This window comes from Capricornis sumatraensis, chromosome 22 (genome assembly GCF_032405125.1).
Source record: "Capricornis sumatraensis isolate serow.1 chromosome 22, serow.2, whole genome shotgun sequence".
Lineage (NCBI taxonomy): Eukaryota > Metazoa > Chordata > Mammalia > Artiodactyla > Bovidae > Capricornis > Capricornis sumatraensis.
This window is the reverse complement of record NC_091090.1, coordinates 14,697,573-14,712,161: the sequence shown is the minus strand read 5'-3', so window position 1 is coordinate 14,712,161 and position 14,589 is coordinate 14,697,573. Positions and strand designations below refer to the sequence as shown.

At 52.7% G+C, this 14,589-nt stretch overlaps 2 protein-coding genes across 3 annotated transcripts; one reads left to right on the top strand and one right to left on the bottom strand.

Moving 5' to 3' along the window:
* On the top strand, window positions 1-2,258 carry CLPS (colipase). Of its 2 annotated transcripts, XM_068961101.1 has the most exons (3): window positions 1-84; window positions 1,584-1,706; window positions 2,127-2,258. In XM_068961101.1, exons 1-3 carry the CDS (start codon window positions 1-3, stop codon window positions 2,256-2,258), a joined length of 339 nt encoding a protein of 112 aa, XP_068817202.1. The 2 variants fall into 2 exon arrangements, with proteins under 2 accessions (XP_068817202.1, XP_068817203.1); XM_068961102.1 differs by lacking the exon at window positions 1,584-1,706.
* Window positions 2,259-11,992: 9,734 nt separating this feature from the next.
* Window positions 11,993-14,368, bottom strand: CLPSL2 (colipase like 2). The gene is made up of 3 exons (XM_068961009.1): window positions 14,282-14,368; window positions 13,430-13,552; window positions 11,993-12,088 (listed from the first exon to the last, which is right to left on the bottom strand). Exons 1-3 carry the CDS (start codon window positions 14,366-14,368, stop codon window positions 11,993-11,995), a joined length of 306 nt encoding a protein of 101 aa, XP_068817110.1.
* Window positions 14,369-14,589: the final 221 nt, after the last annotated feature.

Below are 14,589 nucleotides of genomic sequence, written 5' to 3'. Positions count from 1 at the left end.
ATGGAAAAGGTCCTTGTCCTTCTGCTCGTTGCCCTCGCTGTAGCCTATGCGGTTCCCGACCCCCGGGGAATCATAATCAACCTGGTAAGAGGCTCTTCCAGGCAGGAGGCATCTGGGCCCCCATGCGGGATATTTTTTAAGCTTGGCTTTTTGACCCCTGGTGGGTCAGCTGCCCAAGAGCTGGGAGGTAAAACATCTGTTCCTTGACTGCCCACCCCCTGTCGCGGTTGCCCCTTCCCCAGGGCCCCAGAGAAGGCCGATCAGCGTGGAGCATGCTCAGAGCATGGTTCAACCCGGCTGAGGGAACTTGATAAAAATCCAGAGCGGAACCCTGGAGGTCCAGTGGTTAGGACTCTGCATTTTCACTCCCGAGGGCACAGGTTCAGTCCCTGGTTGGGGAACTAAGATCCCACAAGCCGTGAAGTGAGGCAAGAAAAAAGAAAAATCCAGAGTGTTGGGCTCTCATCCCGGAAACCCTGACTCAGAAGATCCAGTAGTTTAAAAAGCTTCCCAGTGATTCTGGCTTCTCACCTACACTGACCAGTCCAGCTCTAAATGCCTCAGGATTGCTTACTTATTTAGTCCTTGTAAGAACCAAATGGGGCTTCCCCGGTGGTGCCGGTGGTAAAGAACCCGCCTGCCAATGCAGGAGATGTATGAGATGCAGTTTCGATCCCTGGGTCGGGAAGATCCCCTGGAGGAGGGCATGGCAACCCACTCCAGTATCCTTGCCTGGAGAATCCCAGGGACACAGGAGCCTGGTGGGCTATAGTCCAGAGGGGTCGCAAAGAGTCAGACACGACGGAAGCAACACAACGTGTACATGTGCACACATGCGTGTACACACACACACAAAGAGCCATGTGAGATAGGTACTATTATGATCAATCCCGTCTTCACATGGAAAGCTGACTTAGAGGAAGGTTAAGTCTCCTGCCTGAGGTCACACAGCTGGAAAGCCTTGATCAGGGACTGGCGACCAGCTGGCAGGCTCCAGATCCAGGCTCTCCCCACTGTCCACGTGGCCTTTTCACAAGAGGGCACTGCAAGAGCTCTTTGGATTAGGAACCCAGTTTGCAGGTTCTTAACTCAGGGCCAGACATGGGTTCAGAGGGGCCGGGATGCCCCTGCGATTACCTGTAAGAGTCTGTGGAGGGAGGAGTTTCCCGGGAGATGATCCTCAACTTTCACAGGCTCCTCGAAGGACTGGGGGACCCAGGGAGATTTGGAGACCCCGTTTGGGGGCCACCACAGGCGACCATTCCAGATGGGAACACTGAGGCATAGAGGGGGCAGCGATGGGCCCAGGGTTCACCCAGGGAGCTGGTAGCGCAGCCGGTCAGAGGAGTTGGGCGCCACGTCCCCACCCAGGGCTACTTTCATGATGCCACACTGCCTGCATCTCACGCGAGTGGGTCAAGGGATCGGGGTGGGCAGAGGCCTCCAGCCCCAGGGGTTGGATTCCTTCATACCAGCCCACCATGGTGTGAGGCCCTGTTGGCAGTAGTGGGTGGTGAGTTGTGGGTCTGTATGGACAGGGGACCAAAGGGAGGAGGCTGGGCTGACCGGCTGCCCCCTGGCAGGATGAGGGCGAGCTCTGCCTGAACAGTGCCCAGTGCAACAGCAAGTGCTGCCACCGGGAGGACGGCCTGAGCCTGGCCCGCTGCGCACCCAAGGCCAGCGAGAACAGCGAGTGCTCCGCCTTTGTGAGTGCCGGGGGGCAGGGTGTCGGGGGGCAGAGGAGACAGCTGCGGGGGTACAGCTCAGTGCGGGGAGGGCCCTCGAGGCTTGGGTGTGGGCTCAGGGAAGAGGGTCAGTCCGGACACTGAATGCTGAAGGTGAAGGGAGGTCAGCACACTTCAAAGCCCTTTTCCATCCCATCCACTCTCTTGAGCTTCACATCTGACCGGTGACATGGGCGGGGCAGCGAGGTGTTGTCCCTATTTCATGGATGGGTAAACAGAGGCTCCTCAGCGAGATCAAGTTAGTAACAGCAAGTGAGCCACACAGTGGAGAGCAGGACCCAGGTCCTCCAGGCCCACCGCAGCCCCCGCACCCCCTGAGGAGGCACGAAGGAGAAGCGCCATCTGGGGCAGGTGGCCCCCACAGCCGCTCTGTCTCTGCAGACGCTCTATGGGGTTTACTACAAGTGTCCCTGTGAGCGGGGCCTGACCTGCAACGGTGACAAGACCATCGTGGGCTCCATCACCAACACCAACTTCGGCGTCTGCCTTGATCTCGGACGTGCCACAGAGTAAGCGAGCTCACCCAGGCCAGCACACCCCAGGACGCTCCTCCATCAGGACCCGCCCCTGGCCAGCCACCGCCTCGACGGGCACCTCCACCTTCTAACTGGGTTCTTGGCAATTAAAGCCCCTCTTGCAAACCTTCCCCAGTCACCTGGATACTCTTGCTGAGTCAGCGTCTTCCTTGCTGTTTCATCAAGCTTCCTGCACATCAGGCAGGTGTCATCTGAAAAGGAGGAACGGGTCGGGGGGGGACAGACGGAACGAGGCTGACAGGCTGGAGACAAGGTTGTGAAACAAGCCCAGTCAGGCTGGGAACCTCTATTTCTGAGGAGCATCGCAGCTCCCTGGGAGGCCCTCCTTGCTCCCCAAGTTCTCAGGCAGGCAGACACGCATGCACACACACACACACACGCACACACACACATCTCTGTTGGGGAGTTATAATGGCCCATATTCTTTGCCCTGCATCAAAACTTACCAGTCCCTTCTCCTGGTCTCTCAGTCCTTTCCTGGGCCAAACTCTCAGAGATGACAGCTAGCTGACACAATCTATGTTAAAAAGAGTCAGATCATGAACAATTGCTGTGGGCTTACACTGCGGCCAGCAAATTCTCACAATGGCCTTGGATGGGAAGGAGAACTCATTGTCTCCACTTTATAGATAAAAGAAACTAAGGTTCAGAGTTGTTAAGTAACTTGCTCAATGTTATGTAATTAGAAAAAGTTGGCACTAAATCCATCCAACTCCACCCCCAACCCTTTCTACAATTTCCTGTTCTTTCCCAGTTATTCGCACTAAGACAAATGGGTGGAATTAAAAGGAAAGGGCTTCCCTGGTGGCTCAGACAGTAAAGAATCTGCCTGCAAATGCTGGAGACCGGGGTTCAATCCCTTGGTCAGGAAGATCCCCTGGAGAAGGGAATGGCAACCTACTCCAGTGTTCTTGCCTGGAGAATCCCATGGACAGAGGAGCCTGGTGGGCCACAGTCTGTGGGGTCGCAAAGAGTCAGGCACGACTGAGCGATTATCACTTTCACTTTCAAAAGGAATTTAGTTTTGACTTAATATAAAAACCTTATACCCACTGGAGCCATCAAACCTGGGCTTCCTTAGAGAGTCTTGGGATGCTAGGCACTCAGTTGTGCAAGTGGAATGTCAGTGACCCTCAGTGATGATGCTGGAGAGGAGATTCACATAAACGGGGGAGGGTGAGCTGAATGAAACAGGTGCTCTGCCCACCCCGGGATTCTGTAGCTCTGGGATAATGAATCCTCAAGAGTAACCATTAGGTTTATGAGATAAGTCTGGATTCAGCTGTGACTAACAAAAGCCCAAGTAATTACAGCACAAACAAAGGGGGCATATATTTCTCAGGCATGAAGAAGTCTGAAGATGGAAGTGTTGACATGTGTTTGGGTGCCAGCTTCTCTCTGTAAATGCCTTCACAGGGGCTCCTAACATCAGATCCTCTCACCATCTGCTAAGTTAGAAACCCTGGGGACAGAGGCTGGGTGGGGGAGCGGGTAAGGACAGAGTGCCTCTCCCGGGGTACCTTCTTATCTTCCCCTAATATTTCCAGGCTGACGACTCCATATCTACACAGCTACAGCTGGGTCACCTGACCACCGCTAGCTGCAAGGGAGGCTGGAAAAGCAAGTATTGGGCAAAGAGAATGGGATCGCCGCAACTGGCTTAGGCTAATTACAATCCTGCTCCAGGGCTGGGCATGTGGCCTGCCCAAATAATGTTGGAGTTTAGCAAGGAAGGGGGGCAATGGCCGCCAGCACACATTGCCAGCTTTTTGTCTCAGTGATAGTGCATCATCTCTCCCTCCTTGCCCCTCCCCCTTGGGGGAGGCTCTGGGAACCAGGGAAAGGAACACACAGTTCTGGGTGGCACAGGAGTAGGTGGAGAAGTGGGAGGAGGCAACAAAGAGCAATCATTAGAAGAAACCTTTCTTAGCTGGCTTCTTTTTTTCAATTTTCTTACAATGGCTGTAGATGACTTTAAACTATTTCTGATTCTTTGGAAATACACAAGTCAGGTCCAGCTGGCAGGGATACCTGTTATCCAGGCTGAGGAATGCCAGGGAAAGGTGACACTTTGACCTTGGCCTTGAGGGCTGCTCTGGGGGCAGCCCCCCACCTTCACCACAGTCCAGCTCAGGGGCCCTCGACTTGTGCACCACAGAGGACCTGGGCATAAAGGACCTTCTCGCCCAGCTGCTCTGAGACTGTGCCTCTGGTCACCTCCTCCAGGCTGACCTCTAGGTTTGCACAGTGCCCTCCTCACTCCGCCCCTGGCATTGCCTTTCCCCTGTTATCCCACCTGCCAGTCCTAAGTGGATGAACACAGAGGGGGCCCCATCTCCTCTCCTTAAATCTTCTCATGGGTCAATCAACTCCCCTCTCCAGCACACTCTGTTCCTCTCTCAGCCCACTTCCTCCCAGGAAGCCACAGCAGAACTCCTGGGGCTTGGGATGAGGGTGGTGAAGGCCGAGGTAGACCAGGATTAGGGCCAGACCTAAACTGTGCCATTGACCGTGCTACTTCAGAGTCTGCTGAGAAGACCCCCGGAGAACTGGAACCCATGTTAGAAAAACAAACATCGCCGCGCCCCATCCCTGCCCCACCATCCAGGATTCCACGCCCCTGGGTGGGGGAACCCACCCTGGGTCTGTCCAAAGACTCCCCCAGCAGAGGAATCCCAGATCACTTCCGCCCGTCTACCCCTCCCTCCTTCCCCTGGCCCCTGGGTGCGCTCCAGTTCCGCCTTCCATGGGTCTCCCCCCCTCAGCTCCCCTGAGGCCCCGACACCCACCCCTGGGTACACATCCTGCCCTCGGGCCCCCTTACGCTGCAGTACAACTCACGGTTCCCAGCAGACCAGCGGCAGCACCTGCTCTTGGACCCCTTCTTCTGGAGGCAAATCTCCCCCGTGTCGTGCAGGGAGACGGCCTGGCCTGCCTCCTTCTCCCACACTGCCCCCTCCCCACCTGCCAGGCTGGGCAGCCTCTCAGTCCCCAGGGGCGTCTGTGTGGATGGGGTTCGGGGCACACAAGGTGTCTGTGGGGCCTGACCTGTGCCTAGAGGGGACTAAGCAGTTTCGGAAGGTTTGCCCACAGTGTCCCCCAAATAGGTGACTTCTCCCCTGGTGCACAGGAGAGTGGGCCAGACCCACCTGCCTGCCGCACAAAATGTCACCTGCACCCCCCAGACATGCACATGCTCACACGTCAACGGTCCCCAGGGCTGGGGCTTATGACATTATCACTGCCATCCATTAGCCCTCTGTCCGACAATGTCAGTAGTCTTTCAAGGAGCAAATACTGAGCGCCTACTGTGTGCAGGCCCTGGGGCTCCAGCTGGGAACAAAACCAACAACTGCCTGCCCTGCTCTGCATGCCCCGCCCCGGGAGGCCTGTCTGGCCGCCTCCCTGACACCCAGCCGGAGCAGGCCCGTCACCTGGGTTTGCTGTGTTCACAACACACATGACTCTCTGAATTTATCTTCTTTATCCTGTTTTTAAGTTTTTCTATCCCCCCTCAACTGAAGGAGGGCAGTGATTTTTGCACTCATGATCACAGTTCTATTTCTTAAGTCCTCACACACAGCAGGTGCTGAGGGCAGAACTGCTGAATGAAGGAGAATACTGTAAGGTTCCTTCGACCTCTCTAACCTCTTCTCCTGACATTTCCATTCTCTCTCACTCCTCTTTGCTGTTCCTGAATATGCCAGGCAAGGTCCCTCCTCCAGACTTCTGCCCTGGCTGTTCCTCCACCTGGGCAAGTCCTTCTGCCTGCCTGGCTCCCTTTAGGAAAGGCCTGGTGGCTCAGATGGTAAAGAATTTGCCTGCCGTGTGGGTCCAATCCCTGGGTTGGGAAGATTCCCCTGGAGAAGGAAATGGCGACCCACTCCAGTACTCTTGCCTGGAGAGTCCCAAAGACAAAGGAGCCTGGCAGGCTACAGTCCATGGAGTCGCAGAGTCGGACACGACTGAGTGACTAATCCTCATTCACTCCCTTTGGATCTTTGCTTAAATTTCCCATGGTTCGTAAGGTCTTCCCTGAATACCCTCTCCTCACAGCACAACTCCTGAAGCCCCTTCCTTTTTTTTTTTTTTTTGTCCTCAGATGTTGATCATGTGGAATATATTAATATTTTACTTATTTACCCCCTACAATAGAATGTCAGCTCTCCCAGGGCAAGGATTTTGGTGTCTTGTTCACAGACCTATCGCTAGCACCTAGCAAAATCCTTTATATGCACTAAGTGCTCAATAAAACGTGAGGGGAGACGAACGTCTGTGTCTCTTACCAGATGCGAGCGAGCTTGGGAAGGAGTGCTCTGTTGAGTTCACCGCTGCAAGGCCACCAGCAGTGCCCCAGCAGGGCTCCCATGATCCAGATGAGCTTTCTTTGTCCCCCCAAACACCCAGCACTCCCTGCTGCCCCCCAGCTTCCGGCTTTCACCCGCATAAGCCTCTGGGTCCACCCACCCTTCCCAAACAGAGTCTTAGGATAGTGGTAGACAGTGTACCCTCTAGGTTCCCTCCCAAACTTTTGATTTCCTCCCTGGTGAGGAGGAAGAAAAAGGAGAGGAGGAAGTGGAGGACCAGGAACAGCCGCCTCTATGTTCCAGCTAAAAACCAGGCATCTTCCACGTGACTGAGGCCTGGTGGGTAGTAATGAGGTATGAATGCCCAGTCCTGGGCTTGAGAGGGAGAGGCCAACAGTGCCAGCTCCCAGACCAAAGGGACAGAGGACCAAGCAGTGGGGATGAAGCAGATGTTCCCCAGGAGCCGCTGCTGCTTCCTGGACCGTTCGCTGTGCTTGCCTTGCTGCTGGCAGAGTAGCCAGCCCATGCGCTTGGGCTCTGCACCAGCAAGATAGATCTGGATTCAGATAGCTCTGCTCTCTACTGGCTGTGTGCTTTTGGCAGACTTCTTAACCTCTTTGAACCTCAGTTTCCCCATCTGCAAAACAGGACATAATAACAGTACATCACAGGAACAACGCAATGCTTAAATAGCAGGTATTGTACTATGCATAGAGTAGGCACCCAATCAATAGAAGCTGTTGTCATTATCTATACAGTTAGAAGGTCTCAGAACGATTTCAAAAGACTCTCTCATCCTATCTGATTGAATATTATTGTTAACAAATGACATTTGTTATTTGAATATTTGTTTCACAGATGAGGTGACTAAGGCCCAGAGAAGTTGCCAAACCTCCCAAAGTCACAAAGCTATCAAATAACAGAAGATTAGACTCTGGTTTTTATCTTTCCACTCCCTTCCTCCAGAAACCGTCAATGAGAATGTCAGTAACTCCCTCTCCTGTGAAAGTGTGGTCACCTGAACACATTTCTGTAGGCCTTCTCGGTAAGCACAGGATTATAAGCTCAGAACACACGAACTGGGAGTGGGTCTGGCAGCGGATAATCAGAACAGAGTGCCTGAGTCTTGAGAGTGGAAACTGGTGGTGATGCTGCGGGCAGATGGGCAAGAGACGTTCTAACACACAATAATCATGGCAGGAAAGGAAATGCTGCTGAAACAGACCACCCAGGAGGCATAGAGGCTTAATACAACACAAGTGGGTTTCTTGCTTGTGCAAAGTCAGCTGCGAATCAGGACATTCTCCAGGGCCACCATCCCCCATGTGGTGACTTAGCCATTCAGGCCTCTCCCAGCCACAGAGCGTCCCCTGGTCACCCAGCCGTGGAAGGGAACGAGAACCGCAGAACCTGAAGTCATAGTTTCTGAAAAGCGATTGAGCGATCCAGGTTCTCTGGGTGCCTCTTGGAGGATGAAATCAACCCCCACCCAGAACTGATTTGGATGTTGGAATGGATGATGTCACATATATCAAAACAGCATGAAAAGGCTTACCACTCAAATAATGGACCTTTCCGGGGGCAGCAGGCCAGGTGCACGGGGGTTTGAGTGGTAGAGACGGAAGGCTGGGTGGCTTTGACTTTCACTGCAGCTGGGAGACGGGGCCAGGGTGTGGGTCCCCCAAGCAGGCTTAGGTTTGTGTAGTTTGCATCTCCCACCAGCACCAAGGGAGGGAGGGGGGCTGTTATCGGCTGGCCTAGATGTGGGGCAAAAGGGGTGTGAAGGCTCAAAAGATATCATTGGCCAATCAAAAATGGAGTCTTCCTTGGGGCTTCCCTACCCATCTGTCAGTTAGGACTCCATGCTTCCCTTGTAAGGGGCATGAGTTCCTTTCCTGGTCAGGGAACTAAGATCCTGCAAGCCACACAGCATGCCCCTCCCCCAAAGAAGTCTTCCTACCTGAAACCATAAAATTGTAGAAGAAAACATAGACAAGTGTTTGCACTGGTCTTTGCAGTATCTTTCTATTAATAGTTGTGACTCTTCAGGCAAGGGAAACAAAAGCAAAAATAAACAAATGGGACTATAGCAGATAAAAACTTATGCACAGCAAAGGAAAACATCAAAAATATGAAAAGACAACATACTGAAAATGGGAGAAGATATTTGCAAATGATATGTCCAATAAGGAGTGACTATCCAAAATATATGAAGAACTGCAGATCAACAACAAAACAACCTGATTAGAGCTGCCTAAGGCAATGGCACCCCACTCCAGCACTCTTGCCTGGAGAATCCCATGGATGGAGGAGCCTGGTGGGCTGCAGTCCATGGGGTCGTGACTGAGCAACTTCACTTTCACTTTTTACTTTCATGCATTGGAGAAGGAAATGGCAACCCACTCCAGTGTTCTTGCCTGGAGAATCCCAGGGACGGGGGAGCCTGGTGGGCTGCCGTCTATGGGGTTGCACAGAGTCGGACATGACTGAAGCGACTTAGCAGCAGCAGCAGCAGCAGCAACAGTCATTAGCTCTGGGTCCTAGGAGCCAAGCTCTCCTGGTTTATTAAAATAATAATAAAGGGTTTTGTGACAGCAAATTGCTCCCACTATACATTCTCCTTTTGTCCTTTAATAACAGAACCCGCAAGCTTTAGCTGGGCACACGGATGTCCCGATGAAAACTACATTTCCCAGCCTCCCTTGCAGCTAGCTGCAGCCATGTGACTAACTTTTGCCTGAAAGTGAATGTGTTAGTCGCTCAGTCTTGTCTGATTCTTTGTGACTCCATGGACTGTAGTCATCCAGGCTCCTCTGTCCATGGAGTTTTCCAGGCACGAATACTGGAGTGGATTGCCATTTCCTTCTCCAGGGCGTCTTCCTGACCCAGAGATCGAACCCAGGTCTCCCACACTGCAGGCAGATTCTTTACCATCTGAGCCACTAGGTGAACTAGTGGTTCACCAACTTTTGCCTAGAGGGTTGTAAGTGAAAGCAATTCCTGCTGCCCTTTTAGGAAGGGTGAGCTGCCCGCTGCCCCTCTCCCTCCTTTCGTCTAACTGGAACGTGGACCCAGCAGGTACGGTGGGGCACTATCTCTGACTATAGAAGGAAAGAAACAATTTGAGGCAGAGCGTCCCAACTAGCGTGTCTGGAGATGTGGGTGCCTTCTGCCCTCAGGAGAGCCTCTTTAGGGCCCCAAGACCCTTCTACTCTTATGCCAAGGTGCTATATCAATATGACGTTGCTATGTGTGTCGTGTTGTAAAAAATTAAGGGGGAAAATGGAAGGAAACAGAGCAGCAGATGACTGAGCAAGAAGGTGGAAGGAGGTGGGGGCGCATGACCTCTCCCAGCAGAGCCTCAGCCAGCCTCCCCCCAACCTCCAGGCGAGAGGCAAAGCATCCACCTTGCTGAAGCCATCATTAGAACAGGATTTTGCTTTTGCAGCCATAAATTTGTGTCCTACAGAACACAGATGGTTTGGACTTGGAAATGATCTTATTGTCTACTCATAGGGAAATAGTTAAGCAGATATGGTCCACATATAAAATAAAATTAGGCAATCACTACTGCGTTTTTTGTTTTTTAATTTTTATTGGAGAATAGCTGCTTTACAATGTTGTGTTAGATTCTACTATGCTGCAAAGTGAATCAGCTATATGTATCTATATATCACCTCTTTTTTGAATTTCCTTCCTATTGAGGTCACCACAGAGCACTGAGTAGAGTCCCTTGTGCTATACAGTAGGTCCTCCTTAGTTATCTATTTTATACATAGTAGCAAGTCATTGCTGTTTTAAAAAATATTTTGGTGACGTGAGGGGAATGATTGAGATATAATGAGATAGGAGAAAAAGACATTTATGATCTCGGGGTGATACAGAGGATCTCTGAATTACACTGTGTTTATGTCAAATGAGGAGTGGTGAGTGGGTCCAGGGCAAAGTGACCCCAAGGCAGACTGAACTGGGGTTGAGGTAGAGACTCAGCGTTCCAGTCTGACTCAGGAGAGTGGGTCAGGGTTGAGTATGGAGACTAAGCGGACGAATCCAACTAGAATCAGTCTTAGGATGTTTGCTGAGAATTGTGACACAGATGTTTCCTTTCCCTGGGGAGCCTGATTTCTCCATATGTGAGGTGGATTTGTGGTTAAGACCCTGCCCTGTGGAGCAAGACAGCCTGGGGTCCAACCCCAGCCCCACCCCTACTCGGAAACATTAAGAAGGATACTTCGAGCCTGAACAGCCTATTCTTAAACTAGGAATAATTATTATAGTACCGACTATAACTTTGTTGTGACAATAAGATGAGCTGATACAGATAAGAAAACACATTGCACAGTGTCTGGAACATAGTAAGTGCTTGATAAATCTTAACTGTTATTATTACGTGACACCTGGAACTTTTACAGCTCCTGGGAAGGAATCCAGCCAGAAGGCCAGGGAGCTACCGAATTCAACCAGACCCGAGGCCAACCTGCTACTGCCCTTGCAGTTCTGACCACCAGCGAATTCCCTCAGCATCCAGACCAGTCGCAATTGTTTTATTTTTTGGATACTTGCAGCAGAAAATACACCATGGTGAGACTTGAGTAAGTCATGTAGCTCTGTGAGCCTCAGTTTTTTTATTTTTAAACATTTATTTGATTGAAGTATAGTTGATGTACCATGCTGTGTTAATTTCTGCTGCACAGCAAAGTGATGCAGCTATATATCATATTCATTCTTTTCTCATATTCTTTTCCATTATGGTTTATCACAGGATAGGGCTCCCTGAGCTATGCAGTAGGACCTTGTTGCTTGTTCTATACATAATAGTTTGCATCTGCTGCTGCTGCTGCTAAGCCGCTTCAGTCGTGTCCGACTCTGTGCGACCCCATAGACGGCAGCCCGCCAGGCTCCCCCGTCCCTGGGATTCTCCAGGCAAGAACACTGGAGTGGGTTGCTATTTCCTTCTCCAATGCATGAAAGTGAAAAGTGAAAGTGAAGTTGCTCAGTCGTGTCCGACTCTTCGCGACCCCATGGACTGCAGCCCACCAGGCTCCTCCGTCCATGGGATTTTCCAGGGAAGAGTGCTGGAGTGGGGTGCCATTGCCTTCTCCAAGTCTGCATCTGCTAATCCCCAAATTCCAATCCATCCCTTTTCCCTCCCCCAGCAACTACACACCCACGAGCCCACTCCCTTCCCACAGTTTCCCCCTGAGACCACCAGGCTTCCAGACAGGGCCAAACCATGGGAAGTTCTATCATGTCTCTTCTTTCAGAACAATCCCTATCCGGTTCCCTCTCCCAGGAAGCACAGACAGACACCAGAGCCAGAAGTGACTTTAATGTCTTTTGAGCAACATGAGGCCCCTCAAGGAGGGGCGGGAGGAGGGTGTTCCTGACCAGACTGCATCCTCCTCTAAATCAAACGGCACCGACGGCTACAGTCTGGGTCCTTGTGTATGCAATTCAGGCCTACTCGGCAGGGACATATGACGTTGATGGCGCTCCTGGTCTGCAGAAAATGGGTGAGAGAGCTGAAAGCCACCAAGGAGCAGGGAAGAAGGAGGCTTAAACTTCTTGGGGAGCAGAAGCAAGAGCCCAAGTGATGGAGTGAGACAGACTTGAGGTCTGACAGCTCTACAGCTCATAACATTGTGACCTCAGGCAAGCTTCTTTGTCTTAGTTCCCTCATCTGTCAAATGGGAATACTAAGGGACTTCCCTGGTGGTCCAGTGGCTAAGACTCTGAGCTACCAATGCAGGGGCCCAGATCCCTGGTCAGGGAACTAGATCCCAAATGCTGCAGCTAAGAGTTCACATGCCAGAACTAAAGATTCCCCCATGCCGGCATCTTTAGACCTAGTGCAGTCACTAGTTATTTTTTTATGGAAATAATAGTAACCCCATTTGTCGTTGAGGGAAAAACAAAACAAAGTAGATTAAGTGCCCATAATGAAAAGACCCTCTGGCTACTTCAGCTGTAGAGTTAGGCCACAGGAGGGACCTGGCTGTCTCCCTGAGCACTGGCAGTTCTCCAGACACAGGGATGGAGACTGAGCCCAGCCTCCCTAGAAAGGTTTGGGCCCAGGGCCAGAAAAAAGGCAAGCAAGAACAAGACATACTGTGCGTTCTGCTCCCTGCATTTCCACCAGCTGATAACAACCATGCTTCACTGAGCACCGTCACAGCCAGGATCACATACTTTTCCCAACAAGCTGGTCGGGTGGGTACCTTAGCCCCATTTTACAGATGAGGAAACTAAGGCTCAGCAAACAGAAATTATCTGTCTAAGGTCACAAAGACAGGGGTTGGTAAAGGCAGGGTTTAAATTCAAATCCAATCCCAAAACCATCGACCTGCCTGGGCAGCTCCTCTCAAGAAATTGTCATTGCGGCAGCGTGGTAGGGATGGATTGGGAGGTCTTTTCCCACCTGCTCTGCGGCAGTGATGTTAGAGTAGAGATACTCATTCATGCGATAAACGTTTGTTGAGCAACTACTATGTGCAGGCACTAAGCTGGGGGGTACCGGGGGTTCCAAAGTGAATATGCTTTAATCCCGCTCTTGCAGAGCTCTGACCAGTGGTGGCGGCCGAGAGAAGGCAGGCAGATCAGGGAGATACATGCTCTGCTGAGGGTGTGGGTCCCGAGGGTATGCGAGTTCCAAGGAGGGAAGGGTTCTTGGAGGAGGCGCCTGGAGGTGCATTGCAGGACTATCAGGAGTTTGCCAGGTAGAGAAGGGGGAAAGGACGCTTCAAGCAAAGGGTGAAAAAAAGCAGGTGCAGCCATGTGGGATTTTTGAACCATCCCCACCCTACACACCAGCAGGGGCTGCACCGCGGGGGCAGGGTCTCACCTGGGGCAAGCACGTCATGGTTATTCTGGCCCGAGGGGCACAGAAGGCGCCACCGGAGTCCAAGTTGACGAGACAGCAGTCACTGAAACATTCAGAGTGGTGGGAGCACCTAGCCCCGTTCGCCTGTGGGGACAACCCCTAAGTCACCAGCTCTCTGGCCATGTGTGTGTGTTGTTGGGGGGGGGGGGTCCCCTGACACTGCCAAAACCCCACGGATCCAGAAAGAGAAGTCCTAAAGACGTTCACCCCCACGTCCCACCCCGCACTGCACTCAGAGGAGCAGGGGAGAGGAAGGGGGAAGTTAGGACTTTTCCCTCTGCTTCTTCTTTCCTGGGGACCCCCTCACCTCTGTGGGTCCCAAAGGGTCACCTGTGTGGAAGGACCAAATACTCCCCATCACACTTTAGTGGGGGATGGGGAAGGGACAGAGAATGGGGTGGAGAGAAAGACGAGGAAGGAAAAGGAGGAAAGAGCTGAGTGCCTAGAAGGGCACAGAGAGGGGCAGACGCTAGGGCAGGTGTGCAGGGCGTGACCGGCGGCAGGACTGAGTGTCCCAGAGGGGGGAGGGGGAGGGGGCTAGGCGGGGGAGGGGGAGGATGCTGCTGGTTATAAGGCCACTTTCTTTTACCTCCAGAGCCACTAGGGAGGTGAAGCAAGTCCTTTGGGAGCACACCAAGCTTCCGGCCTGAGAGGAAATCCCCAGTAGGGGGTGGTCCCCTCCCCTCTTCCCCCCACCCCGGCCCCATCCCCGTCTTCTCTCTCCAAGCCCAACTGGCCCCTTCTAGATGGAGAGTGATGCCCCGGCCACCGCCCTCGGCTAGAACGGAAGGTTTGAAACGTCTCTTGGCTCACCTTTGTAGACCCCTTTTTAAAGAGCGCGAACTCTCCCCAGCAGGGGAGCAGGACCCCCGAGAGGAGGAGCGCGATGGCCAAGGCCATAGGCTTGGGAGGCAGAGGAGCGGCGGCTCCGCGAAGCCGAGGGGCGGTGGGGAGAAACCCCTCGGCGGCCTCGTGACCGGTGCCCCCGCGGCCGCCCTGGGCTGGAGGCGGAGGGTGAGGGAGTTAATGGTCACAGGCCGCTCGGGAGCCGAGGCCAAACCCCGCGGAAACCCGTTCTAGCTCCCAGGAAGCTTCCGGCCCGCGGAAAAGAATGAGACTCT

What these genes read in the sequence shown, in the direction of transcription:
- CLPS (XM_068961101.1), top strand. Translation starts at nt 1, where the DNA reads ATGGAAAAGGTCCTTGTCCTTCTGCTCGTTGCCCTCGCTGTAGCCTAT. An exon ending in GGGGAATCATAATCAACCTG is followed by an intron (nt 85 to 1,583) that starts GTAAGAGGCTCT and finishes GCCCCCTGGCAG; the next exon opens with GATGAGGGCGAGCTCTGCCT. An exon ending in ACAGCGAGTGCTCCGCCTTT is followed by an intron (nt 1,707 to 2,126) that starts GTGAGTGCCGGG and finishes CTGTCTCTGCAG; the next exon opens with ACGCTCTATGGGGTTTACTA.
- CLPSL2 (XM_068961009.1), bottom strand. Translation starts at nt 14,368, where the DNA reads ATGGCCTTGGCCATCGCGCTCCTCCTCTCGGGGGTCCTGCTCCCCTGC. An exon ending in TTAAAAAGGGGTCTACAAAG is followed by an intron (nt 13,553 to 14,281) that starts GTGAGCCAAGAG and finishes TTGTCCCCACAG; the next exon opens with GCGAACGGGGCTAGGTGCTC. An exon ending in CCATGACGTGCTTGCCCCAG is followed by an intron (nt 12,089 to 13,429) that starts GTGAGACCCTGC and finishes CATTTTCTGCAG; the next exon opens with ACCAGGAGCGCCATCAACGT.